The sequence below is a fragment of the Schistocerca gregaria genome, chromosome 1 (assembly GCF_023897955.1).
Source record: "Schistocerca gregaria isolate iqSchGreg1 chromosome 1, iqSchGreg1.2, whole genome shotgun sequence".
NCBI classification, from domain to species: Eukaryota; Metazoa; Arthropoda; class Insecta; order Orthoptera; family Acrididae; genus Schistocerca; species Schistocerca gregaria.
The window spans coordinates 412,027,994-412,054,962 of NC_064920.1; the positions used below are offsets into that span (position 1 = coordinate 412,027,994).

General features: G+C 36.8%; 1 protein-coding gene across 1 annotated transcript in view; it reads left to right on the plus strand.

Annotated features, from left to right (window-relative positions):
* LOC126349891 (mutS protein homolog 4-like) overlaps positions 1 to 26,969 on the plus strand; it is a 259,596-nt gene that overhangs the window by 112,945 nt on the left and 119,682 nt on the right. The window contains exons 7-8 of the mRNA XM_050002468.1: positions 7,601 to 7,795; positions 17,906 to 18,092. Coding sequence (XP_049858425.1) covers positions 7,601 to 7,795; positions 17,906 to 18,092 — 382 coding nt within the window. The remainder of the gene's footprint in view (positions 1 to 7,600; positions 7,796 to 17,905; positions 18,093 to 26,969) is intronic.

A 26,969-nucleotide genomic window follows, 5' to 3' on the forward strand; every position in this document is an offset into this window, starting at 1 on the left:
TACACCCACCACTAACAAAACAGCAATTTTCCCAGTTGATTTTTGGGTGAGTAAAGTTTCCACTGATGGTTACAGTATGATTGGGAAACTTATGTACAAGTGAACAGAGGGTTTTCTCTAAAGGTTTCGGTTACATCATGAGGTGAGTCTAGTGCACAATAGAAGGACCCAATTACCATTTTATGACCACCTCTAATAATGAGTCTTGCCCAAACAGTCTCATATGCAACTTCAGTTTCTATCCCGGCGTGTTTGAGTTTCATGTTCAAATGGTTCAAATGGCTGTGAGCACTAAGGGACTTAACATCTATGGTCATCAGTCCCCTAGAACGTAAAACTACTTAAACCTAACTAACCTAAGGACATCACACAACACCCTGAGTTTCATGTCTACAGCAACAAATGCGCCACCTCCATTTCTCATTAGCCTATCATTTGACATATATTTTCCTCAAAAATCTCATTACTGTCAATTTCAGGTTTCAACCAGGTTTCTGCACCTAGTATTTGTGAGCTTCGTTACTCTTCAGGAGCACTTTGAACTCTGGCATTTTGTTGCAAATGCTTCGGCAGTTAACCTCTAGGATTTTAATACTCTCACCTGTGGGAGACTTTTTTTTTTTTTTTTTTTTTTTTTTTTTTATCTTACACTGATACTTCTGGATTTCCTACAGCTATTGTTATCTGTATTGGAAGGAGAGTCACCTAATCTATAAAATCCTTGTGTGCAACCTACACACAGTCAGCTGCCTGGGTAGCTATAGTTCAAGTCCAGGAAGTCACAGCCTAACTTGTAGCTTGTCACAGAACCCCTTTCCGCGTGAAGTGACTGTGTTGTTTGAGATGCCATGTCATGGATTGCGGGGCCCCTCCTGCTGGAGGTTCCATGCCTCAGGCATGGGTGTGTGGTTTTTTCTTATCATAAGTTAGTTTAAGTAGTGTGTAAGTCTAAGGACTGATAACCTCAGCAGTTTGGTCCCTTAGGAATTCACATGCATTTGAACAGAACCCTTGAAGCCTATGGTTCAGTCCTTCGACTCAACTCAGAAAAAAGGGGCCATGACCAGTTTTGGGGACAATGTTCCAAATTGCGAACTTCGTTGAAACTCCATGTGCAAGACTGGTGTTCTCAGCCTTCTCTGCTAATCACTGGAATGATCCAAGTATGACACTGGAGCCCAGTCAAGTATCATTTGTTCCAAAGTGCACTGCAATCAGCAGTTGATTGCACCCTGTTCCCTCAATGGCTGCTGGAACAGCCTCTTCATCATATTGAATGTGACACCCAGGCATACACAGAGAGTGCAGTTGGTGTCTTTTTCTGTCCCTTGCTGCCATTTCCCTAAGGGGAACTGCTGACACTTAATAAGCCCCTACCCTTTTGCGTTTGTCTTCCCTTTACACTGGATAAAACAGATTTTCACAAAACAGTTGAAGTGAGTCTTGCTGGCTCAATTTCAGTGAAAGACAGCACCTCAAACTTCCTGGTTAGTGGGATCGATATACACCCTGAGTCATCCCTGGTTTCCGTTCACCTTGTACAGGACGCATCAATCTACCATTGAAATGCCACTCACAGTCAAGTGGATGAGTAATGCCAAATCCCGTACTACCTGCAGAGGAGACAGTTTCCACAGATGAGGATAGTACTGGAGATACCTTTGGTACCAGTACCACAGGTACATGACTCTTGGGAGCACTTCTAACACACTGACTTGCAACAGCTACCAATTGTGTGACAGTAGTCAGGGTGATTTCCAGCTGCTTACAAATCTCAACCAACTCATCATGTGTTTGGAGCCAGCATTTTTGCTGATGGCTTGTATTACAGAAGAGTGAACAAGCAACTTTAAACTAAGCCTGCTGATTACGTTTCTATCTGTTGAGCTAAAATATTACTAATTCCCTATAAGAACTGAAGCAAATATGCAAAGCAAGATTTATGTTAAGAATCTAAAACTTTTTGAGGTTAATTATAGTTGTTAGCAAACCCAAAAATAGGGTTAATTTACAATAAATGCAGATAATATGTAGTTCTCTATAAGGAAAAACTAGATGTAACACAGTATGTTAGTTACAATATCTGCTACAGAAACTAAATCATAAACACTGATTTACTACTTATCAGATTATGCACAGAACAATGGTAAATTTAGAAAATTCTCAAACAATTCTTGTTTACTTTGCAATGATTTACAGGGAAATTCAGGTCATCTATTCTTTGGCTGTAGCTGTGAAACACAAATGCTGATTTGCTATGAAATAACTTATCCAAAGCACTCATACCAGTAACATATGAAAATACAGTTTTGTAGCATCCAAAAATTCTCAAAAAAACCGTTTTCTCACTTAATTATGCAATTTAACCAAAGAATGAGTATTTGAATGAGGACAGACTATCTTAAAAAATTTTAAAGGAGCACAATTCATGACAACAGTATGAGTTTATCGAGGAATTTGCAGAATGTTCAAAAAATCGCTGTATATCACAATACAAGGGAATCGCTGATTGCAGAAACAACCCTTGTCCACTTTTTGGTTAAATTGAGTTAAGAGCTGATTTCCATGTTATGGCACTTCCTCTATCAAATGAATGCAGAAACATTTGTCCATAATAATTAATGGGACAAACAAGATCCCAACGTTATGAGTGAGAGGAGAAAGAACACTTGTCCAGGACTAGTGCTATTTCTGCAGCCAACGTAGGCAGTTTTTCTTTGTGAAGCACAGCAATGTTGAACAGGGAAGATATGGATGTACATGATGGTGGTGAAAGAAGAAAAAGGAAAAAAAAGGTCTAAAGAGTGTTGAGTATCAGCATGAAATCATAAAAAGGTCGCGAATTGAAGGTTTAGAGTACCAAAGCTACAGTGGTAAGTTAGTTTCAAAGAAAAGCATTGGTGTGGACTGTAAGTAAGTAATGTTCTAATACAGGAGCTTATATGCCAGTAAAATAGTAAACTAATGATTTATTTCGTGACTGAAATATCTGTGTAATTTTGTGGACGTCGTAGACACTGCTTTGGAAGAATTCCTGAAGAGGAAAGAAATGAAGTATTTTCACTTTTCTACAACATGACATCAAAGGACGCACAAGATTCTTATCTCCAAGAGCTGATTACTGTAGGTAATATTTCCAGAAGATGAAGAAGAGTACCAGAAAGAGGCAACTGCAAACCAAGATGCAACAGTTTTCAGTATTTTATTAATTCCAGCATTGGACGATCAGAGGTATGCAAGAAAGCTTTCTTAAGTATCCATGGTGTCACAAACCAAAGGGTAAGGAGGATAAGCAATCTGCTTGCTTGTGAAAAGTCACCTAGTGACCAGAGGGGTAAAAATGCATCAGGAAATCAAATCAGTGGTGCAGAAATAAGTTTGATAATTGATCACATAAATTCTTATCCCCAAAAAATTACTCAGTATAGCACAAGAGAACAGTGTTATTTAAATACCCAAAATCATGCATGAGCAGTTCAGATTACGACATCCTCAAGCAAGTACTAATAAGTACGAATTTTATTTAAGGGGGGGTAAGATGTGAAACGGGCCGACTTGGAGCAGGGGAGGCACCACAGGACATTTTAATTTACGCTGTCTATACTTTTACAAATAAATTCGTAAAACTTTGTTAGCATGACCAGGAAGGATTCAGGATTCACATTCATAGCAGAGAAAGTTCAAAAACATAACAAAACAAATTTTGTTTACATGAGAAATTTCATCATTTTTTCACTTGGTATTGGCTGCATTTGTTGCTGTAGGTACACTTTTCTTCATAAGTAAGAGAGATTCTTCGATGAATTTTGCACAGCATACAAACCATACTTACAGGTTATGAAACTCTAGAATTTCCCATATCTGTTAAAAACTGTCATAAAAATTGAGATAATTAACTATAAAATTCGAGTTTTCTCTAAACATGAAGTTTAAAATGTAACAGCCCATTCATTTTTCCATAGATTAAATAAATTTTAGAGTTTCATACACCTGTAAGTATGGTTTGTAAGCTGTGCAAAATTCATAGAAGAATCTCTCTTACTTATGAAGAAAAGTGTACCTATAGCAACAAATGCAGCCAACAGTAAGTGAAAAAATCATGAAATTTCACATTTAAAAAATATAATTTTTGTGTTTTTGAACTTCCACTGCTATGAGTGTGAATCCTGAATCCTTCCTGGTCATGCTGACAAAGTTTTATGAATTTATTTGTAAAAGTATAGACAGTGCAAATTAAAATGTCCTGTGGTGCATCTCCTTCTCGAAGTCGGCCCGTTTGACGTCCTACTCCCCTTAGAAATATTCAAAGAACGTTTTTCACTTACATTTGGTCGACCACAAGTTGACACATGTGGTACTTGTGAAGTGCTTCAAAAAAAAATTACAAAACAAAATACTGACTGAAAAGGCTAAGAGGGTTGCCACTGCAGACATGATGGTTCATAAACGCAGGGCTGCAAAGTTTTCTGCTCATATTCATGAAGTACTAGTATTGTGTCAAAAAGACGAGGATGTTGCAGGTATTGCAATAGATTTTATGCAAAATCTGTCCCTTTCTACCATTCCAGTTCAGGAAGTTTTCTACCTTTGGCAACGCAATGTTAATGTATTCAATATCCACAACCTGAAGACAGGATATGCAACATTCTACATTTATCATGAAGGTGTAGTACAGAAGGGTCCCGATGAAGTCTGCATGTTTCTGCTGGATTGCATACGAAACGAGTTGCCACCAAAAGTAAAATACTTGCATATATTTTCAGATGGCTGACCAGGGCAGAATAAGAATAAAACAATGGTCAGGTTCCTCATAGCAGTTGCAGCATCTCAGCATTTACTCAGAATTTATCATTATTTCCCGGTCAGAGGCCATTCATTCTTACCCTGTGACAGGGACTTTGCAGTGATTAAGAGGAAAGTTCGAGCTGTTGATAGGATTTATAGCATCATGTTTGTAGAACTTATTGTTGCTGCAAATACCTTTAACAAATACCAGGTTAAAGTTGTTTCAATAGAGTTTGTACTGGCTTTCAAACAATGGTGGCCTAAATTTTACAACTGCAATGCCATGTCTTTGGAAACAAACAGCAAAGTGCTCACAAGGAATGAAAAACAATCCTTCACTGTTTCAGAATTAATTTCCTCTTAATCACTGCAAAGTCCCTGTCACAGGGTAAAAATGAGTAGCCTCTGACCGGGAAATAATGATAAATTCTGAGTAATTTCAGTGAGAAGAAAATAGCTGACCCCAAGAAATTGGAGCTGTATATCCATGAAGAGCACCTATCCTTTTACAGATCTCTCTACAACTGGCCTTCAGTGGACAGCAGAGGGCATGACAGTGAATAATATACATGGGTAGAAGCAATATTTCACAAAGCTTGCTATCTACCTGATTGTAATTTGTAGTTAAAAGTAGTTGTTCAGAATCTGTTATGTACACATTAAATAAGAGTTTTGGCAATGAGAAATAATATAGCTGATCTTCAGAAACTGTTGTATAGGGTAATAATAACAATTTTGGTATTGAACATAATACATTTACAAATAAACTGCTGAATAACACAGACTTACATTTTTGGCAACCAATTGATTTCAGAAACAGCACATGTCCATGACTTTACGTATTTAAATCATTATATAATCTAATCATTACATCATTGAAAATAGTGAATGTACATCACCAGAAACTGTGCCGATCAAAGTAAAATAGAGCTCTCAAAGAAAATAGAATACTCAGGCCCACAAACATATTTTTCCATTTTTCTCGAAATCAACATGCATGGACTAATGCTGTTTCTGCAATCAATGATTCAAGTGGGTATTGACGCAACCAGTGAAAGATTATACAGAAATGATGTGAACAGTAAAATATACTAATCTAGAATTTCAAGTCAGCACATGAATCTTGAACGTGCAGTTTCAAACACAGAAAAATTCTGAAGTTGGCTTTTACATGTAAACAAACATGGAAATTAAATTGATTTTTTACTTACCTGTTTCTGTGCCAACTTCTACACTGGCATCCTGATGATGGACACAGATGATGGATCCAGTCAAGATCGCAAAAATGCACAGCTCACACATACACGACCACTGTCTCTGGCAGCTATGGCCAGATTCAAATTTTAAATTCTCTGTAATAGAAATTTGTGTCCATCACTGTTGTTTTTGTAACACAAACATATTAATCTGTCTGGTTGTTGTGTAAGTCTTACAATTAGTACATCCTGTAGTACCTTCTCCATCTCAAAGTTAAAACCAAACACAATTCCACCATTACATCTCCAGACAGTCTCTTACCTAATCTAACAATCACACCAAACCTGTGTAATTTTTAATGAAAGAAGATATGACTTTACATTCACTTAATTTGGTAATCTCTTACCTTAGGACTACTGCCAAGTTCTGATTAACTATTTTTTTCACAAGTGTCAAACATTTGAAAAGAATTAACATAATTTACTGCATTAACATTAAGTTTTATCCATTTGACTTAAAAATGTCTGCAAAATATATGCAAATGCTTCATCCACCATTAAGACTTCAGTATTTCACAGAATTCTGATAATTTTTTCCATATAGTTTTGTTTGAACAAAATTTAGGATTACACAGCTTTCTGTATGTTATGGTGAAAATTCAGTTGCTACTGTCAAGTCAGACTCCTCATTTTTACTTTCCACAGACACAAAGTCATATTTCAAAGTGAGAAAACAGTTTACATCAACACATTTTACTGAATTTACATACTCATCACAGAAATTAACTATATTAACAGTATACTAACTAAACTAGGTATATCAAAATTTTTAACATTATCTAGAGTGTTAGTTCCACCTTATAAATCAGTTACTCATTGACTGGTGGTTTAAGATTTGAATTCTGTGTTGGTAAATTTGTCATTTAGCATGCCAAGTTTGCAGTGTTCCATTGAAAACTGATCTTTCAGTTCATCTTTAAATCCAGTTCTTTAAATACCAAAATTTTCTTCATTAATCATTTTCATGTCAGTTAAAGCTTTTGGAAATTAGATTGTTTGTTTATTTAACACATCTTAACTTTGGGTTATTTTATTGTTTATTTCAGAAAATTAAATTTTCAACTCAACATAAATTTTGGCAATTTGAATTTTAAAATCATTTTATCTCATCACAGGTTTCAACTATTAACACTGTTACGCCCCCCATGACTCTTTATTTGCTGGACGTATTCTAATTTCCTTGTCTGACACTTTGACAGTTTACTAATAATGGAAATCTGAATGAAAAATTGCATTACACACAAAGGAAAGTCACAACTAATAAAATTTTGTCACTGTTTTCTACCCAAATGAAATAATTAAAAGAGAAAACTTTCACATAAACCACTGTTGTAGGTCCAGTTATGTCCACTTCATGTCCATTACTATTGTTCACAGGTTGTAGTACATTTTCAGTCAAGTTGCCATACCAATAAATTAGTGAGCTATGGGTAGTCTTTCCTCAATTTTATTTATTTTTTACATTGTGAAAATTCATGTTTCATAATTTATTTGTAAGTTATGTTTATTAATATTTAAATGATGAGTAATATAATTAGTTATATATTGTCTCTCTTCAGGTAACCCTACCAAAATTTTCTGACATTGATAAATTGCTGTTGATCTGCATGCATGTTCCACAGCAAGATAGCCTGAAAGCAGCAGAACTACAGCTAAATTATGCCTTAATGCTGAAAACTATTTTGGAATTGTTACCTGCTCTTAGTGATATACTGGAAAACTGTACTTCAGGATTTCTGTACTCTGTGCGAGAGGTAAATTTTAAATTATACTGTTCAGTCTCACGTAAGTTTGTCCCCAGTTTAAGGGGAAAAGTACTATTTCATGTATGACTGACTGATTAAGAGATCAGAACACCATCTGTTTATTCAGTTTAAGGGGAAAAGTACTATTTCATGTATGACTGACTGATTAAGAGATCAGAACACCATCTGTTTATTACCTGTATTATCAGTTACCAAGCATGTGGAAAAATAACAAGGGGATGTTGGTAGATCATATTTTTATATTTGAAATGCTGGAAACTGAGCAGAAAGGTAGAAGCAATGTTCACCCTACCATTACATTTACATTTTGTTATGGTGTATATGACCCGGGACAACCGGGAGATACAGGAAAAACCCAGGAATTTTTTCATCCGGGAGAAAACCAGGAAAAACCCGGGATATTTTTTGAATTCTGGGAATATTGCATTGTTTTAGTTTTCAGTTAAATTTTTGTAATTTTGATTGGTAAGAAACAATACTCTAACAAAGTATATTACCGTATCCCGCTACTGCAGAATAATACTTCAACAATGAAACATAAACGAGAGAAAGAAATGAAAATAACTTAAATTTCAAAGGAAATGCGCCATATACAACAACACACATTGCTCATGCAAGCGTCTGCCAATTGAAAATGTGTCAAAGGCCTTAGGAAGACTAAGCAGTGCTTCATAACAACAAATTGCCTCCAATGAGCGTGAAGTCGCAACTGTTTACATTCGATTTGTTTTAGCAGTTACGTGTGGGCTCATGCGCATGCGCACCGGGTCACATTTGAGTTGTAGATTCTCCCCCTTCTAGCAACAGAAATGTGGCTGTTGGCTGTGGAAGCAGTTGCAGCAATCAGCTAGATGCTACCAGGAAAAAAGGGTGCAAAATTCATATTCTTGAGGGAAAAAAAAACTTGTTTCACAGAAGACCTAGCATCCAGCCTACATTTGCTTATTGATTATTCATATTATTTTGAAACGCTTCCCTGTTGGTTTTTGAACATTTTTGAACACATTTTAAGTTGATTTCTGAATGAATCATAAGTTGACTTTTGAATGCACGCATAGTGTATGTGATGTCTCTGTCAGGAGAATCCTCGTCACATCTAGAAATATACTTTCCGTAGACAAAAGGGGACGGGGCTATATGAGCTGAGGGAGTAAAGCCGAACGGATGAATGCGAATTGCTATCTGATTATGTAGTTGATTGGGTTTGCGAAAGATCAGCATTGTTATAGATACTAGCAAAATCCATAGATTCACACTACCAGAATGGAAATAAATGACTGACAGGAATAACAGGTGAGAAAGATTATGTGTTATCTTCTTGGTGTATCCAAGAAAACACAATTTTGACAGAAAATTTTTGGCCAGATTGCTACACTAGTAAGGACCAGTAGTACAGTTCTATTCTAGAAGTAACATGGAAAACGTGTTGTTCGAACATGTAATAATGCCTAACTGGGAAATAATCGCGAAATGACTAAACCTGTGATTCTGGCAGGGTTAGTGAAGTTAATTGGTGAACAAATGTTGACAGTGGCAGCAATAGCTACAGAATTGGTGATGACAAGATTGTTTGTTAGAACGAGGAAGGAGAAGAAACGGGGACATCACACAAATTATGGGAGAATAAGATGATTCCAAATTAATATAAAAATTTCATAATACTACTTTTCAATCTCATGCTTGAGAAGCTGCTGGCGCGTATTAATGAAATGTGAAACTATTTTCTAACATAAAGCTTTTTGCTTGTAGTAGGCCTAATAGGCATTTGATATTGGTACTTATTGGAATATATTCTGTCGTTTTATAAAAATGGCCATTTATGCCAAAACAGTGTCTTTTATTTGGTGTGTTACAAAATTGTTGCCATATTAGAAAGCCCTATTTTGTTTTATCTAGCAGACAGTGACAAAATAGACGTAATCAGATCGAGAAACCACACCAATCTTGGGTATTATTTCTATTAACAGATTTTTCAGTATTAGATAACGACATTTCGATTTTTCATGTAGCAAAACATTTGATGAACTTTGATGAGGTAATAGATTCTTTCGCAGAAAGGAAAGCCTGCCATGTAAAGCTGTAGCAAGATTAGAGAGAAAAAAATTCTAGGACCTAAGGTTTGAAGAAATGTGTAATTTCTTGCTTATCTCTTGTCAGTATTGGTTTTATATATCGTATATTTAATTTTATGTCACACAAAACACCAAGTTGTTAACTAATAGGCAAGAAAGAGTTCAAGTTTTCTGAAGATTTCTTGTTCTCTTAATTTCAGATAATCCCATCCGCTATTAATCGTGAGATTTTCTTAAAGAGGGGCAGGCTGTCAAACCGGCCGACTGGGAGCAGGAGAGGCACCACAGGACATTTCAATTTCCACTCTCCTGAATATAGTTTGGACATGGGGTAGAAAAATGCTTTATGAAGAGGCAAGGCACTGCACTTTGGCATACTTAAGACCAAATAATATGGCCTACATTTCCTCGAATACATATGTTTTATGTTTCAGACTTTTCAGAAAGATATGCGCTACAAGATAAACATATTTTGAAAATTCGATTTTTTTTTTTTTTTAGCATTAACCCGATTTGCAAATGTTGTAGATCCAGGGCTGATGCGCAGAGCAGTCTGAGTTAGAGTGGGTAGTCTCCATGTGACGCGTTTTTACATTTAGTGATTTTGCTGTTTCTCCTTCATTTTCTGTCACGTCAATTGAAAACAAAATGGATATCTGTGGCCGGAAGCTATCAAGTGAATTAAAACAAACTCACATAATTATGGAAGCCTGAAATATGTCATTAGTTTCAGATTTTATTTTATTTCCACCTTTCTGACAGTCAAGCATTAATCGCCTTGCAAAACAATGAAGTTATTTTTGTCTGTTTGCTAAAGAAATTTGACTTTTGTTAACCTTTTCTACAGAGGCAGTTAATGTATTTGAAACGAAATGTTTAATTCCACAGTAATGGCTAGTTTCAACTGTTCGCTGCATTTCAAGCGCCTTTCTCATTTTCTAGCACGTATGGCATTATGCCATAATAAAGAACCAAACATGATATAATACAGTACTGGTGCTCCAAGAAAATTTACATCCCGAAAACCACACTGAAAAGCTTAATATCAGGTCGAGGTCTATTTCAAAAATGGGTCAAATGGCTCCGAGCACTATGGGACTTAACTTCTGATGTCATCAGTCCCCTAGAACTTAGAACTACTTAAACCTAACTAACCTAAGGAGATCACATACATCCATGCGCGAGGCGGGATTCAAACCTGCGACCATAGCGGTCATGCGGTTCTAAACTGTAGCGCCTAGAACCACTCGACCACTCCGGTCAGCTGAGGTCTACTTCATTGGGAATCTGGACATATGAATGTGCCCTTTACGGATGCACTTTAAATGTGCACATTTTAATATGGTTCACAAAATTCCGATGCTCTTGCAGTATCCTCAGATGTCTTGTTTCTTTTATGACATAATGTATGATCTTCCAATGTTTTACACGTACGTACATATGGGCTTCCTACATCATGGTAGCTGCCCAAGCACGCGGTTATTTGCGCTCTCTGGCAACTGCTGAAACGAACCTATTTCTAATAGGTTGCGGGAAAATATTGCAAATAGTGGTTTGAAAAGCGTTACTTTCAAAGTAAATATCCTTTTATGTAAGTTGAGTTATGTGCAAGAATGTATCATGAATTTATTAAATCACAGAGCGTTTGACTCTCAATTAAATATCAACTATTTGATGATGAGCCATTTAGAAGAATTTTGAACCCTGAAGATCAGACATTGATGTCATTATTAAACATTTTACTGGCACATTTGTGTGACATATTTTAAAGTGTAACACATGCAAAAAAGATCAACGGTATATGCGAAAGCTTAGATTCTCTTGCAGCTTTGCTTTTCTTGTGGCAACACTATGTATATTAATTTAAACTATTAACTTTCCCTGTTTGTGTGTTCATGCTACATAACAGTGATGTTGCTGTTGGCTGACTTCATCACATGTCCTATGCTCTGAATACCCGCTGTCATCGGCTGACGAGATCACGTGGCATGAGCTACGAACGGCTTACAAAAGCGCATCAAAATCTCGATTTCAATTATTCGAAAAGTAACATGTGGTGTTTGGTGGAATTCCAATGTATGCTTTCATAATATGAAAATACACAGTGTACATATTGCAAAAAAACGTGTCTTTTTCCCTGAGTTTTGTTTTCTAAAGTGCCAGGAAATTGTACACCCGTGTATAAAACCATAACCATTCAAAGGATTGATAAGGGAAAATATACTGTCACCCGGAGAAAGTGTATTTTTAACTGGGAAATCTGGGAAAAATCCGGGAGTTTTTTTTCCTTGTCTACGTATACACCCTGGTTTGTGAGTTTTTATTTGGAAAAAACCTAATCCACAAAGATTAAATAAAGCTAAGGACTGAACTGAAAGTGAAAGAAACTTGGAGTTAAATAACTTGAATGATACATTTAAACAATTTGAATCAAAAGTCTTTCATTCTGCAACTGTGATCATTCATTAGTAAGCCAAAAATATGAACTACATTTGCCTGAAATGAAAAAAGCTTAACAGATAGAATTATTTAAATATATAAGAAAAATGGTCAAAGAAAACTATCAACCAATCCTTAAATAGCAGTGTTCAGGTATGGTATGAGTTAAGTCTTCCATCTTGTCAAGAATCCTCCCTGCAGTTTAAGAAAAGTGTTCATAACACTGCTATAATGTTTAGCAGAGTGAATGTATGTATGTCTGGGATCTCTTCCAAATCCCTGAATCTATTTCAACCAAATGTGGCAAAGAAACAGCAAGCCTCACAAGTGTCAACACTGTAGAGTTTATAATCTTCGGCTTCAGTAGGAGAGGAGAATGGGAAAGCATGTGTTCTTCCTTCCCCTGGTATATGATAAGCAAGTTTTGTGGGAACATTATCTGTCTGTTTTCCAGGCCCTGACGTGTAGGGGCTGCCCCGCATGGCCTTGCTTGAGAGGTGTGTTATGTTAGAATAGTATCAGCCTGCTGTATTGACCTGTGTTACTTGACAGCCTGTATGTCAGGGCAAATAAATAATGTTCAAGCCCCTGATATGTAGCCTGCCCCGCCCTACAGGTATGTTGTGGGAGCGGTATTGGCCCGCTTTATTGAACTTTACTGCAGGGGCCAAATGTACCTATGAGAATGGCTGGGGACAGGTTGAGATGGATAGAGGAGGGGATGGACAGAGTGAGGGGGAGGAGAAAATGGACAGAAAGAGAGGGGAAAAGGGAAGGTGTATGAGGCAGGTGGAAGTTGTAGGGGACTAGTGGACAGGTGGAAAAGGAAGAGAGGGAGGCGGATATGGAAAGAGAGAAAGAGGGAGGGAGATATGGTCAGAGGGAGGGAGAGGAAGATACAATCAGAGAGAAGGTCAGAGGAAACCATAAAAAAGAATGGGAGAGTGGGGAGGAGGAGACAGACAGGAAGAGGTGAGAGGATGGGTGAACAGACATGAGGAGGTAGAGGTGGACACAGAAAGGGGGAGGAGGAGGAGTATTTGGGATATGTGTTGAATGCATACACAGACAAAGCCATGGGGAAAACACTAGTTGGACAATAAATTAAAGACTGGCACCAAGCAGTTTTTGATTTGAACCATATTGATTTATGTATCAGCAAGGTCGAATAAAACGTCTGGATGTCTGCATCAACATGAAAACATTTCACCTAATGTATAAATCAAGTACTTTCCTGCATTCTATAATTCTGATGCAGTTAATGTATAACATTGATTTAGATATGAGTGATATTGTTTGTTTACATAATTAATATCATTCCTCATGTTTGAGGATGGTCTGTTGTTTGACTGAAACTGGAAGTTTCAATTAAAAAAAGTGGCATAAGGGTGTTGCAGGAAGTCATGATTTTTCGAAAATATATCGTTACTAGCTAAGTTTAGGAAACTATGACTGTGTGGAATAATTACTTGTGTTTTTACTTAAAGGTGAAATGTCTTAAGCTAAATTAGCACAGAACTTTTTCGTTCACTGTTCGTTTCTAGAGTGCTATTGTGAATTGTGATTTATTTGTCTCATAATGTATATAATCTAAATCATTTGATTCAGATACAGTAGACACGTCAAACTGTGGCAAAATTTCACCACAAACAAAGAACAGCTGATGTTAATAGACAGCATCATAATAATAATACAATTTTGTTGTACACTGGGGAGCTAAAGAAACTGGTACACCTGACTAATATCTCGTATGGCCCCCGTGAGCACATAGAAGTGATGGAGTAGGTTGTAGCTTGAACTTGACTAACGTCTGAAGTAGTGCTGGAGGGAATTGACACCATGAATCCTGCAGGGCTGTCTGTAGATCCACAAGAGTATGAGAGAATGGAGGTCTCTTCTGAAGTGCATGTTTCAAGGCATCTCAGATATGCTCAATGAGTTTCATGTCTGGTGAGTTTTGTGGCCAGTGGAAGTGTTTAAACTCAGAAGAGTGTTCCTAGAGCCACTTTGTAGTAATTCTAGACATGTGGGGTGTCACATTGGGCTGCTGGAATTGCCCAAGTTCATCGGAATGCACAGTGGACATGAATGGATGCAGGAGTTCAGACAGGAAGTTTACATATGTCTCACCTGTCAGAGTCATATCTAGATGTATCAGCGGTCCCATATCACTCCAACTGCACATGCCCCACACCATTACAGAGCCTCCAGCAGCTTGAACAGCCCCCTGCTGACATACATGGCCCATGGATTCATGAGGTTGTCTCTATACCCGCACACATCCATCCACTCGATACAATTTGAAATGAGACTCGTCCAACCAGGCAACATGTTTCCAGTCATCAACAGTCAAACGTTGGTGTTGACAGGCCCAGGCAAGGCATAAAGCTTTGTGTCATGCAGTCATCAAGGATAGAAAAGTGCGCCTTGGCTCCGAAAGCCCATATCGATGATGTTTCATTGAATGGTTCACATGCTGATACTTGTTGATGGCACAGCATTGAAACCTGCAGGAACTTGCAGGAGGGTGCACTTCTGTAATGTTGAACAATTCTCTTCAGTCATCATTGGTCCTGTTCTTGCAGGATCTTTTTCAGGTCACAGCGATGTCAGAGATTTGATGTTTTACCAGATTCCTAATATTTACGGTACACTCATGAAATGGTTGTATTGTCAAATTCCCACTTCATTGCTACCTTGGAGATGCTGTGTCGCATCGCTCATGCACCAACTATAACACCACAATCAAACTCACTTGAATCTTGATAACTTACTATTGTAGCAGCAGTAACCAGTCTAACAACTGCACCACACCTCTGTATTTGAATATGCATGCCTATACCAGTTTGTTTGGCACTTCAGTGTACATACATACACTAAAATCTAACGTTTAATTACCCCTTGCTCAATTGATCATTTCATCCTCTATGAATCCTTTTATTGAATAGTAGCATTTCTCCCACAGAATCTGCTGTAGTCTCATTTTTAAAATTTCTGATTTCATATCAAATACGTTTTTGCCCATTAAATTGTTGTTTATTGTCATCCCCATATACTGCAGAGTCCATGCATATAATTTTAACTGGTGTGTGGGTAGCATAAAATTATTTTTATTTCTTGTGTTATATGTAAGGTTAAAATGAATCTGCTCAAATAATTTTTGTTTCCTATGTAGGAAGATTATAATTTGCAGTTTTCAAAATAATGGGCAACAAGAATCTGTTTGCTATGCACTACATATGTCTCGGACAATTTTCATTTGGAGTTCCAGTATTTGATATACACTAGTTGAACTTCTGCAGAAAATTATCACATATCTAATTACAGATTCAAAATAACTATGATATGCGATTTTTTGTGTGCTCTAGTCGGTGAAATTTGCTAGTATTTGCATTGCAAATGCAAAACTGCTTAGTTTATTTGATAGGAAGTCAGTATGTGTATTCCAGCTTAAGTTCTTGCCCGCATTTAGTCCTAGGCATTTGATCGTGTCAACTTCTTTCATAGGCTGATTGTTATGTTGTATTTTAAGTTCCACAAATTTTGAATGTTTGGCTATGAAATGTACCAAATGGGTTTCTGTAATGTTCAGTTTCAACCCATTTAACGGTAACCAGTTTTCTATCGTATTCAGTGTGCTTATGGTGGAGCTCGCAAGTTTTTCTGCATCATCATCTTCAATTAAAACAGAAGTATTGTCTGCAAACAAAACTGATGGGGAATTTGTATTTAAGGGTAAGTCATCTATGTAGAATAGTAACAGGATTGGCTCCAAAATGGAACTCTGAGGCACACCTTGTTATGCTGTATTCCGTTTAGAATAATAATTCACTGCATCTGAGGTAATAGTTACATATTTGTTTTCTGTTTTGTAAGTATGATGTTAGCGAATTTAGAGCATTGTCCTTAGTCCTGCATTTGTCTAATTTGTAGATAAGCAAGTCATGGTACACAGAGCCAAATGCTTTTGTGAGATCATGGAAGATACCTGCAACTCTGCTCCTCTGATCCAATGATTTGTATATATTTTCATTAACATTATTTACTGCATCCAGAGTGTTTTTTTTCCTGGTTGAAATCCAAATTGGTTACTAATAATAATATCATTTTGTATAATAAAACTGTTGATCTAGTTTGCAGCTACTTTCTCTAACACTTTTGACAGGAGTGGAAGAACAGAAATAGGCCAATAGTTTCCCATGTCTTCCTTTGGCCCTTTCTTGAACAGAGGTCTAACTTTGGCAAACTTCAAAACATCAGGAAAGCACCCCAGTTCAAAAGCCTGTTTGAATATTTTAGTTAGGAGAGGTTCTATTATGCCAAGCACTGTTTTAATCACTTTAGAGAGTATCCCATGCCAACCAGCACAGTTTTTACTTTTTAATGATAACATAACTTTTTTGACATCCTTTATGGTAACTTTTTAAAAAGCCATAATATACTCAGCTTCTTTATGGATTCCAAAGGTATTTACTTTACTCTGATACTGTGCTACATCAGCATTTGACTTTGCCACATTTATGAAGAATTCATTTAAACACTCTGATATTGTGCCAGGTGTACATATGCTTTAATTGTACATATTTCATTACTACTAACACCTAACTCTGATTTGACAACAGGCCGCATGGCTTTTGTTTTACTTTTATGTTATACAATAAACTTCTTATTTGCCATCTATTTGGCTGCCTTCACAACTTTTTAAATATAGCTTTTTAATGACAAACATACTCAGTAAAACATCTCTTTCTATTACATTTCAGCTCATTGAGGAGTTTTCTTTTCCTAGCCCTAGAAATTTTTATACCCTGGGTTATCCATTTAAATTTACTAGTCGTTTCATTGCCTGTGCTTCTAAGTGAAAAAGTTTCATTAAATATTTCAAGAAAGCTACTTAAAAATTGTTGAAGTTATTATTACTCAAAATACAGCCATTGTAAGGCCATTCAACCTCTCTTAACCTATTTGTAAATGTAATTGAATGTTTTTCATTTAATTTTATTTTCATATGGCTTTTGTTACATGAAATGTGTTTCTTAATTTTTGGTAATTCAATGAATAATGCAAAGTGGTCAGAGATTACTAAATCCATGCAAAATTTATGAAGGCCAGGACACGGCATGTACCGAAAACTGATACACATGGACCGAAACCTGCACAAACCTTCAAATCACCACCTGAGCCAGAAAAGAGGCATGACATAACATGAGCAAGATGGTTGAAAATCAATGTCAAGTGGTATCTTCTAGTTATGTGGAGCTGCGTCTCGTTTGTTGTGATTGACACCACACCCTGTGTGGGATGCAGATTGTTTTGCATTAGTTGTTATGGTTAATAACTGTGTGACATGTTTTTTAAATATCAGGTGTTCACGTACAGTTTTGGTGTCTCAAAGCTTCATTTGCATTTCTTTCTTTCAGATCTAAACAGGGCAACATTTTTAAATTTTGTCCTGTAAATGACATACAGTCTTGTCATGGATAGATATATTTTGTCTCGATAAACTAGCCACTATGTGAAATTTAAAAAATTATTTATGATACTGTAATGTCTCATGGCTTATGATTTTATTGTTATTGTTTTCCAGGTTATTAAAGAACCTTCTTATTCAAAAATTTTGAAAAGACTTCTGGATACATTGCATGAAGATGCTCATGCTGTAAAAGGATTTACAGCATGTCAGATGCAAAGAAGCTTTGCAGTTAAACCTCAAGTAAACATTCTACTTGATGTGGCTCGGAAAACATATTGTGAAGTTATTGATGATATTACAAGTTAGTTCTTAGTGTAAGCCCTACTGTAACTATCTATCTTGTGCTAAAAGTAATGAGAATTCATGTATTTCTGCTAAAGTATGTGCATATGTTCTCTTAACAATTTTTAATGTTTAATACTAAACATTAGCAACTTGAGGGAGTTGCAGTATTAGATTGCTAAAGTGGCAATAAATCAATGTTGTCAGAACCTGTAATTTACCATTGAGATCAAGGTTTTGTAAATATTACACACTTTTTGAAAATAACTGGTACATAAAGAAACAAACATCAGTCCACTTAATCTGCAGCTGTTGATGCAGTCCAATCATACCATCCTCATTCACCCCATCCTCCAACTACCCAAAAGAAAAAAAAGACCACATTTCATTGACTCAACCTCCATTGCTCTCAAAAAAGTGATCCCACAGTTTCATCTTAGTGTAATTACTATCATGAACATGTTATCCACTGTCAGTGGTGTAAGTATACTTCTTCCATACTAGGCAAATAAAACTGAGTCAGCAGGCAATACAAATAACAGGTGATTGTCCAGGATGAGATTTTCACTCTGCAGCAGAGGTGCGCTGATATGAAACTTGCTGGCAGATTAAAACTGTGTGCTGGACCAAGACTTGAACTCGGGATCTGCGGGCAAGTGCTCTACCAACTGAGCTACCCAAGTGTGGCTCACGCCCCTTCCTCACAGCTTCAATTCTGCCAGTACCTCATCTCCCACCTCCCAAACTTCACAGAAATTCTTCTGCGAACCTTGCAGAACTATCACTCCTGGAAGAAATGGCATTGCGGAGACATGACTTAGCCACAGCCTTAGGGTTGTTTCCAGAATGAGATTTTCACTCTGCACTCCTGAGTTTGGGTCTCAGTCTGACACACAGTTTTAATCTGCCAGGAAATTTCAACTGTTAACCTTAATCAAAGTTTAAGTATGTTCTCAGATTACTCCGCATCCCCAATGGCAAATGGTTCCATTTAATTGAGTCTCCTCTTCTATTATTATCTATGTAATGTTCATAACAGTTTGCTGTTTTCATGAGATTAGTTACAGCATTGTTGTCTGGTATTTAGAGTCCTTATATTTGCGTTGCTTTTCTAAACCTATGATAATTGTATGGTTTTGTGCTTTACTTCTACAAGTCTTGGTATCTATTTTATGATACAAAAGTATCTGGAAATAGTTTAATCTGTTCTTCTCACTCAAATTTTTCATAGGACTATGATGAATGAGATGGAAAATGACATGAGATGATAGGCTAGGACAAGGCAGCGGAGAGGGTGGGACTAACTGAGGCTTAGGAAGATATGCTAAAGGAACAACCCCTCTTCAGCTATTCAGAGGAACTGGTGCATAGGGGAAGAAGGGGGCTGAACATTCAACTGGTTCAAAATCAGCAAGGCCATGAAAGTGAGATGCAGGTATATGCCACTCAAGTGGACAATCAGCTAGGCTATGCTGTTTTGAATGTAACAGGAAGGTGCACCTAAGTGAAAAAATCTGGATAAAACATATACAGTAACTAAGTACTGAAGCAGCTGTTGAACTCACTGGTTTTACAGCGTGCAGCATCCTCCGTAACTGGATGGTTAAGCCATAGTTTGATTATGTTGTTGTTAATTACCCCAAGCAGAAGACATCCTTTGTTGGTGCTCTACAATTAATTCCAATTTTCAGTGGGATACAGTGATGCCATAGGGGTCGTTTTTGACATGTGGTGGCATAGTAGTTGCTACTAAATAGAGTGAACTCTTTGCCTTCACAAATGTCTGCTTGTGTCTGTGCATCTGCAGATGGATATGTGTGTGTGTGCAAGTGTATACCTGTCCGTTTTTCCCCCTAAGGTAAGTCTTTCTGCTCCCGGGATTGGAATGACTCCTTACCCTCTCCCTTAAAACCCACATCCTTTTGTCTTTCCCTCTCCTTCGCTCTTTCTTGAAGAAGCAACTGCTGGTTGCGAAAGCTTGAATTTTGTGTGTATGTTTGTGTGTCTACCGACCTGCCAGCACTTTTGTTTGCTAAGTCACATCATCTTTGTTTTTAGACATATTTTTGCCACGTGGAATGTTTCCCTCTATTATATTCATTCATATGTTGATTTACGTATATAAGCTGATGTCCAGTTATTCCTTTGTGTGAGACTTCAAGTGTCAAGTGTATAACATATTTACTAATAAGTCAACAGTCTTGTTCTACTGTTGTGTGTTCTCTGTGCTCTGTAGCTACTTATGTCATCAGTGCAGTATTTTCAGTTTTTTCCACTGACTGAAGTTTTCATGTAAGTCCCTGTTTGAAATTCTACAATTGCTGCATAAATTTAGCTCTTCTGAAGTTGTATGCTATGGTTTAATATTGTGTTTTGCATATGTTATAACTATCATGTTGTGCTCCACTTAGTATCCCCTTGCCTTTGGCAGTGGTGTTTATTATCTACATTTGTCTTACTGTAGCAATGTTTCTGACACTTTTGTATATGCTTGTTAGTTAGTATAACTTCAATGAAAGTTTGAGATTCAAGGTTATATTCAAGAAAACAATAAGAAATCAGTAAATTTTCTCCCATGTTTTTCTCTCATTACAACACAGACCACTTCCTTGGGTTATGACGCTTCCTTCAGATTTTAAAAGGAAAACTGAAATTCTTGTAGCATAAATGATTCTGAAATTAAATATGTGACAAAGCAAGCCAGGATCTCTTTACTTCCTCTCTTGTTTCGCCATCAGCCTCTTCAAATTCATTTTATTTTCATTTTTGCCTAATTACCATTAACATGCATGAGTATAATCTGCATTTCTATAAAAGATAAAGTTTGACCCTCAGTCTTAAGGAATATAGACCCAGGTCTAATTTTGTACTGAGTTTTGAGTACCGGTATGTAATTAATTTCCTAATTTATTTAGACCATTCCTAGTTAATATCTTTTGCTACAGATCACTATAGGGTGAAATCAGTTATTGTTTCGTGACTTAGATTCTATTGTTGAGTTATAAACAAATATAAATTCTGTACTAATTATAAATATTTGGAAGAAGAACTACAAGGATTCTTGAAGTATTTATTTGGCTCTATTTAAAAATATATTAGCAAAGCCAACCCTTAATTAATACCAAAATAATTACCAGATATGTGAAAAGTGTAACCATATCTGTTAGTTTCATTATTTAAACAAATAATTCGGCTCAACATCTGTGCTAGAAGGACCTGTTAAAAAGAAGGATTTTTTAAATGTATTCAGTTAATTGAATGAGTTATGTTTTAATTGTAATTCCTGTAACTTAAACAACGAACAGTGTATATTTTCAGTGCCTATTATTGTAAGGTGTATGTAAAGGATCGATTTTTGGTCCAGAGACAGTCAGTCCATGGCCGATTTTCAGATGTGAAACATGTATTGGTTAGATTAACAACAATGCATCAACTTACCAGTGGAAAAAGTGTGGCGTGAATAGGCTGTGTGTTAGAACAGGTAATGACAATGTCTGTTTAATTTATTTGAAAAATAGTGTCATGTGTACTGTATTATTCTTAAAGAACTGTGAACTGTGTGGTTAGGTTTTTACTGCTCATATTTGTTCAATAGCAAACTATTGTAGCAGTATGTTGATGTTGCCTGCAACCTATTAATGAGGTATATCAACATTTGCCAACAGTGTACTGGCCATATAATTGTTTAATATCGGGGGGTTGTGAACAGAACTCAATTGTGCAACTGTTGGCTACATCATTTACAGTAGTCAGTGTTGAACTTCCACCCCCCACCCCCATTTTTTAGCCATTATATGAATGCAGTACATTGACACCAAGGACAATCAACAAAGAAATAAAGCAGGTGAATGTAACATATGGTGCCCTTTTGGATGAGGAACTATTGTATTTGGACACAATAAACAAGGACTTATGAACTTTGAACAATGAACAGTGCAGTTTGAGCATTGTGACTGAATTTAAAGTACGTGTGGCACCAGTATAATTGAGAAAAGTGAATAGACTAATTGACAGTGAAAAGTAATTACAGTATTCTGAAACTTTGATCCAGCATGAACAAGTAATGTAATAGGAAGCATCAACTACACAGCATAACAACAGAAGATTGTTGGCTGAGGTTATGGAGGCAGCCATTACAAATGTTGGAAGCAACTATAATTACAGCCAACCGGCAGTCTAGTTCACTGAGCAGCCACAATGAAGAGAAGCTGCAGCAGCTAATCAGTGCGTCATCTGGATTCAACACACCTGACGTAAACAAGCAGGTTTTTGGCGAGTGGAGAAACCACAGCAGCAGCAGGAGGTGAGAGAATACAAATAATTCGTAGCAAAAGCTGTTTTATATTAAGTGATACATAATGAGTGGCCTTAATGAACAAGACAGTGTGATTGGGGAGAATGGACAACAAGGGAGTGATGTGGTTAATAACAAAGCTGTATAGGTTAAGTTTTTAAATGATCAGTAAGACATATTGGGGACTGATTTGGCAGACGATAGTGGTTATAAATCAGACATGAATGTAACTTTAATTATGGGGACGAAAGTCATATTGCAGATGAGATGATAAAAGTGTCACCTACATTGTGTGATGATGTGAGCAAAATGGACAAAAACAGTACTGAAGTGGGTGAAATTGTTAAGGCCAAGGAGGAAGAATGTAGCAGCGAAAGTCAGCAAAAGCAAAGGTTTATGACAGACGGAAAATTGGAAGTGATGTTAAGGCAAATTTTGAGTAGTTTGAGTAGTATGAGTATGAAAAAAGATATTGGTAGGGTGGAAAATAAAACTGATAGCATTAACCCTAGCATTACCAACATATTTTTTGTTACATGTAATACCGACAGGGGGGCCTCAAAGGCCCATAAAGAATACCACAATTTATTTTATCATAAATCAAGTTTATTTACTTCTGATACCTCTAATAACAATTCAAAATGCTTAGACATTGTTTTTTTATACTGGATAATAAAAGATGTTATTATAATAGGAATAAAATGAACAAATCACGAGATTCAGTTTATATATTTTTTGGAGTAATGTTTCAAAATAGTGTTTTCTTATAAAAACGACTTTTTTAATTCGATACACTACATGAAGCAAACAAAATTTACTGTCTCATTCTGCAACGCATTTTTCACACAACACTGTCTTCCTACAGTGTTTCCCACAGACGTGTTTGTGGCACTGAGAGCAGGTAACAGTTGACTTTCCCAGCTTGTTGTACTTGATCTTTTTAGATGCAGCTTCTTGGCAGGATAGGTGGCACCGTCCACGTGTTCCTGGTTCTGCTGCTGAGGATGATGGTTCTACAGGGCAGCTGAGCTTCTGTTGTGTGATGCTTTCCATTGCCATTACTACTGGCTTCTGAAGTCCATACAAATTTTGCGCCCGTTTATCTACTTGAGATCTTATTAGTTCGAGACCTAAGTTAGTGATAAAAACCCTTCTGCGGTTTAGCAAATTCTTTTTCCAATTCGGAAAGTTGAGGAGGAAGAGTGAATATGCATTTATTGCTGCTATGTCAATGAGTGTGTAGAAGAGGGACAAAGGCCATCTTCTTGTTCCTCTCTTTGTGCTGTAGTGTCTTGCCATCTGGTCTATGGTGTCCACGCCTCCCTTTGTAGAATTATAAAAAAGATTTATGTTAGTCTTTTTTGAGTCTTCATTCAACACCCCTTCTAAGTGATAAGTTGAAAGCATCAACAGCAGTCGCTTTGGCTTCTCGCGGACTAGCGTTGATGCAAGAGTAACTGGTGGCCTCTGTGTCCGAGGGTCAGTATAAGCAAAGATGGAAGAGTGTAAACTGCTGCCAGTTGTAGTCTTCACCTCTTCAGGTATGTGTCGTCTGTTAGACTGTAGGGTGCCAACAAGTGTGAGGTGAAAATCATTCCATAGAGTCTCAGCAAGCTCCACTGAAGTATAGTACCGATCTGTGGTAACATTACGGCCTGATTTTTCAATAGGTTTTATTAGTCTCTTTACAATTTCCATCGGTCCATTTGAATGCTGTGTATTTCCTGACTTGCCTGTATAGATGTCCATGCTGATCACATATCTAGTCTCAGAATCAGACAGCATTCGAAATATAATGCCATATTTTCCAGGTTTTTCTTTTAGAAACACATTGAATGGACAGCGACCACGGAACAAAGACAACATCTCATCCACTGTTGTATGTAGACCAGGAATGAAATACAATGGAAGTGAAGAATTGAAGCTTTCAAAAATTTCCCTCATTGGAGCAAACTTGTCAGTCTGGCGATGAATTTCTCTTGTGTTCTTATCATCAAACCTCAATATTTTAGTCAATTCGAAAAATCGGGTCCGACTCATTGATCCATAGTACACTTGTCGGCCCTGAAGCAAAGACCATAAATCTTGGACAGGTATCTTATTGTCATGATTTGAACCCATGATTAGCAAGAGTCCTATATAACAAAATAACTCATCTTCATCTGTGTGCTGAATACCTAGTCGAGAAGCCTCTTCATTTTAGTGTAGTTTTATTAGATTCATAATTTGAGGTGTAAAAAAGAGCTCTATAGCCTCTTTCGGAGACGCAATTCTTCCTTGTTGTCCTAGCCCCATTCTTTCTCGCACTATATTTTGTACAGAACGCCGATATTGTCGAGATGGCTTTGTAATATACTCTCGTCCACTTTTTGCAATGAATTTATCACATTCCGTATCATTATCATCTGGTGGATCAACATAGAAAAACTGAGTTAGTGGGCCTACGAGCCGCCCCCCCCCCCCCCCCCCCCCCCCGCCCCCCGCCCCCACCGTTGGTAATGCTAGGGTTAAAACTGACATTTCTAGTGTAAAGGATGATATGAAGAAAGAAATTAAAAAGGAAATTAAGGTAGTCACCTCTAATCTTTCAGAATTAAATAAGAAGGTTGAGGTGGCAGTGAAAGATTGTGGTGAAAAGATAAAGAAAGTAGTACAGAATACTAATGAGAAATTAATATTAATGAGTAGTAAATGTGTAGAAGAGAGAAAAAAAACTTTCTGATGACTATAGTAGGATGATGGAGCCTTCTGATAAACAGTGTGAAGACGAAGTCAAAGCAGCCAGGAAAATTTGTGCTGAAACTAGGGTTGAACTTGAGAAACAAATCGATCACATTAAAAATGATTTAGAAACAGAGGTAGAAACCAAGTGTGCAGTAGTGGTAGAGGAAAAACTGATAAAAGTAAATAAAAATGTAGCTTCAAAATTGACAAAATGGAGAAAATAGTGAAAGAGGTACAAAATCTAAAGCATAGAGTGTATAGTGTACCAAACAGTCCTTCATTTGTTAGTTGTAAAAAATATAATAATTTTGAACAATGTGGGGAAGTGCACCCACTGGATTCCATTAGGGAGTTTAATGATTTGCCTTAAACATGAAATGACAAAGAGAAAATGTCATTTTTGAGAGGTTTTTTGAAAGGGGGTGCTTATGAATTGGCAGCTCAGGTAGCTGATAGTTGTACTTCATGACATAGTTTTAAGAAAGCATTTTTAGATGAATATTGGTCCAAAGAGAAGCAGCAGAGAATTTTGAGTGAACTTGGAGAGGGGAGAGATTTGACTCCAGGAAGGGTACTGTGAAAGGTTTCTGTCAGTTTTAAATAAGCAAACTGAAATGTTTGGACAAAGAGTTATGTAGTGAACAAATAATTATGGGTTTGGAAACTAAGTTGCCCCAGAAAGTTAGAGACTTGCTTTTACTTGCCCCTAGGGATAGTATTAGTGATTATTTGAATTATGTTGATAAAGTGCAAAGGATGAAGCACTGAGTGGAAGATTCGTAGGAGGAATTTTGACGATAATAATCAATCAGGGAGAGAGTTTCAGGTAAACAGGACGAACAGAACTAATTCTAGTAGAAATTCAAGGAATGATTGGGTGGAGGTTAACCAGAATGGGCACAGAAATGGTAGGAGAAATTCAAGGAACAGAAATGGATGAGAAGATGGTAGTTCTGGATCAAACCATAGCAATTAGGAGATTCAGCATTCTGTGTTGGATTCAATTATGTGATGATAATGCTTACCCCAGCTGTCTGTCTCAGTTTTCATGTTTCCAGGGTCAGTCAGACTCTTCTCCTATCATATCATAATCCATGAGATACTGTGTTTATTCTGGTTTTATGAAATATGGTGAAAGTAAATTGGTGTCATGGTTAAAGAATTTCTGTCATACAAAGAGATAAAATTAACAGAAAATGAAAGGTGTCAGCATATGTGGAAGAGAAGGTGCACAGATTATCTGAAAACTATAAATAACTTTTGAAGTACCAACTCATGTGTGAAATTGGTATAATTTGGTGCAGCAGCAGAGGCAATATGCAGTACAAACTGTCTTGAATGCTAGTTTGTAATATTAATTGTGGTATAATAGAAGTGTTTGTATTCAGAGCAGTCAGTATATGGAAAAAAAACTATCTACCTATAGAAGTGTGTTATGGTACAGCCTCTTCTAACACTAAGGAAATAAAGCTTTAAACATAGTTGCCTAGAGTAACGTATGTAGAAAGAATAACAAGATTTATATGTATGTCACCCTTCAGGCTAGAATCTCAAGCCATTTCATGAAATACAGTGAAATAATAGTTCTTTAAGTAACAATTTTGTCTGATGAGTAATGAGAGTTAAGCTAGCCTTAGCATAAGGATCTGTTACTGTGAAGTGTTTTTCAGTAGAATCAGTAGTGCATTAAATAAGCAGAGCAGGTTTTTATTTATTAGGTAATGAAGCAGTAATGAAATAATGAATAATGTTAGCATCTTAATGATTAGGAAGCCAGTCTCTGCAGTAGGGATATTTTTTTGAGAATGCACTTCACTAGCTAATGAGGTAAGAAATGTAAGGAAAATAGAGGAGCTGACAGACATGATTGAGTAATGT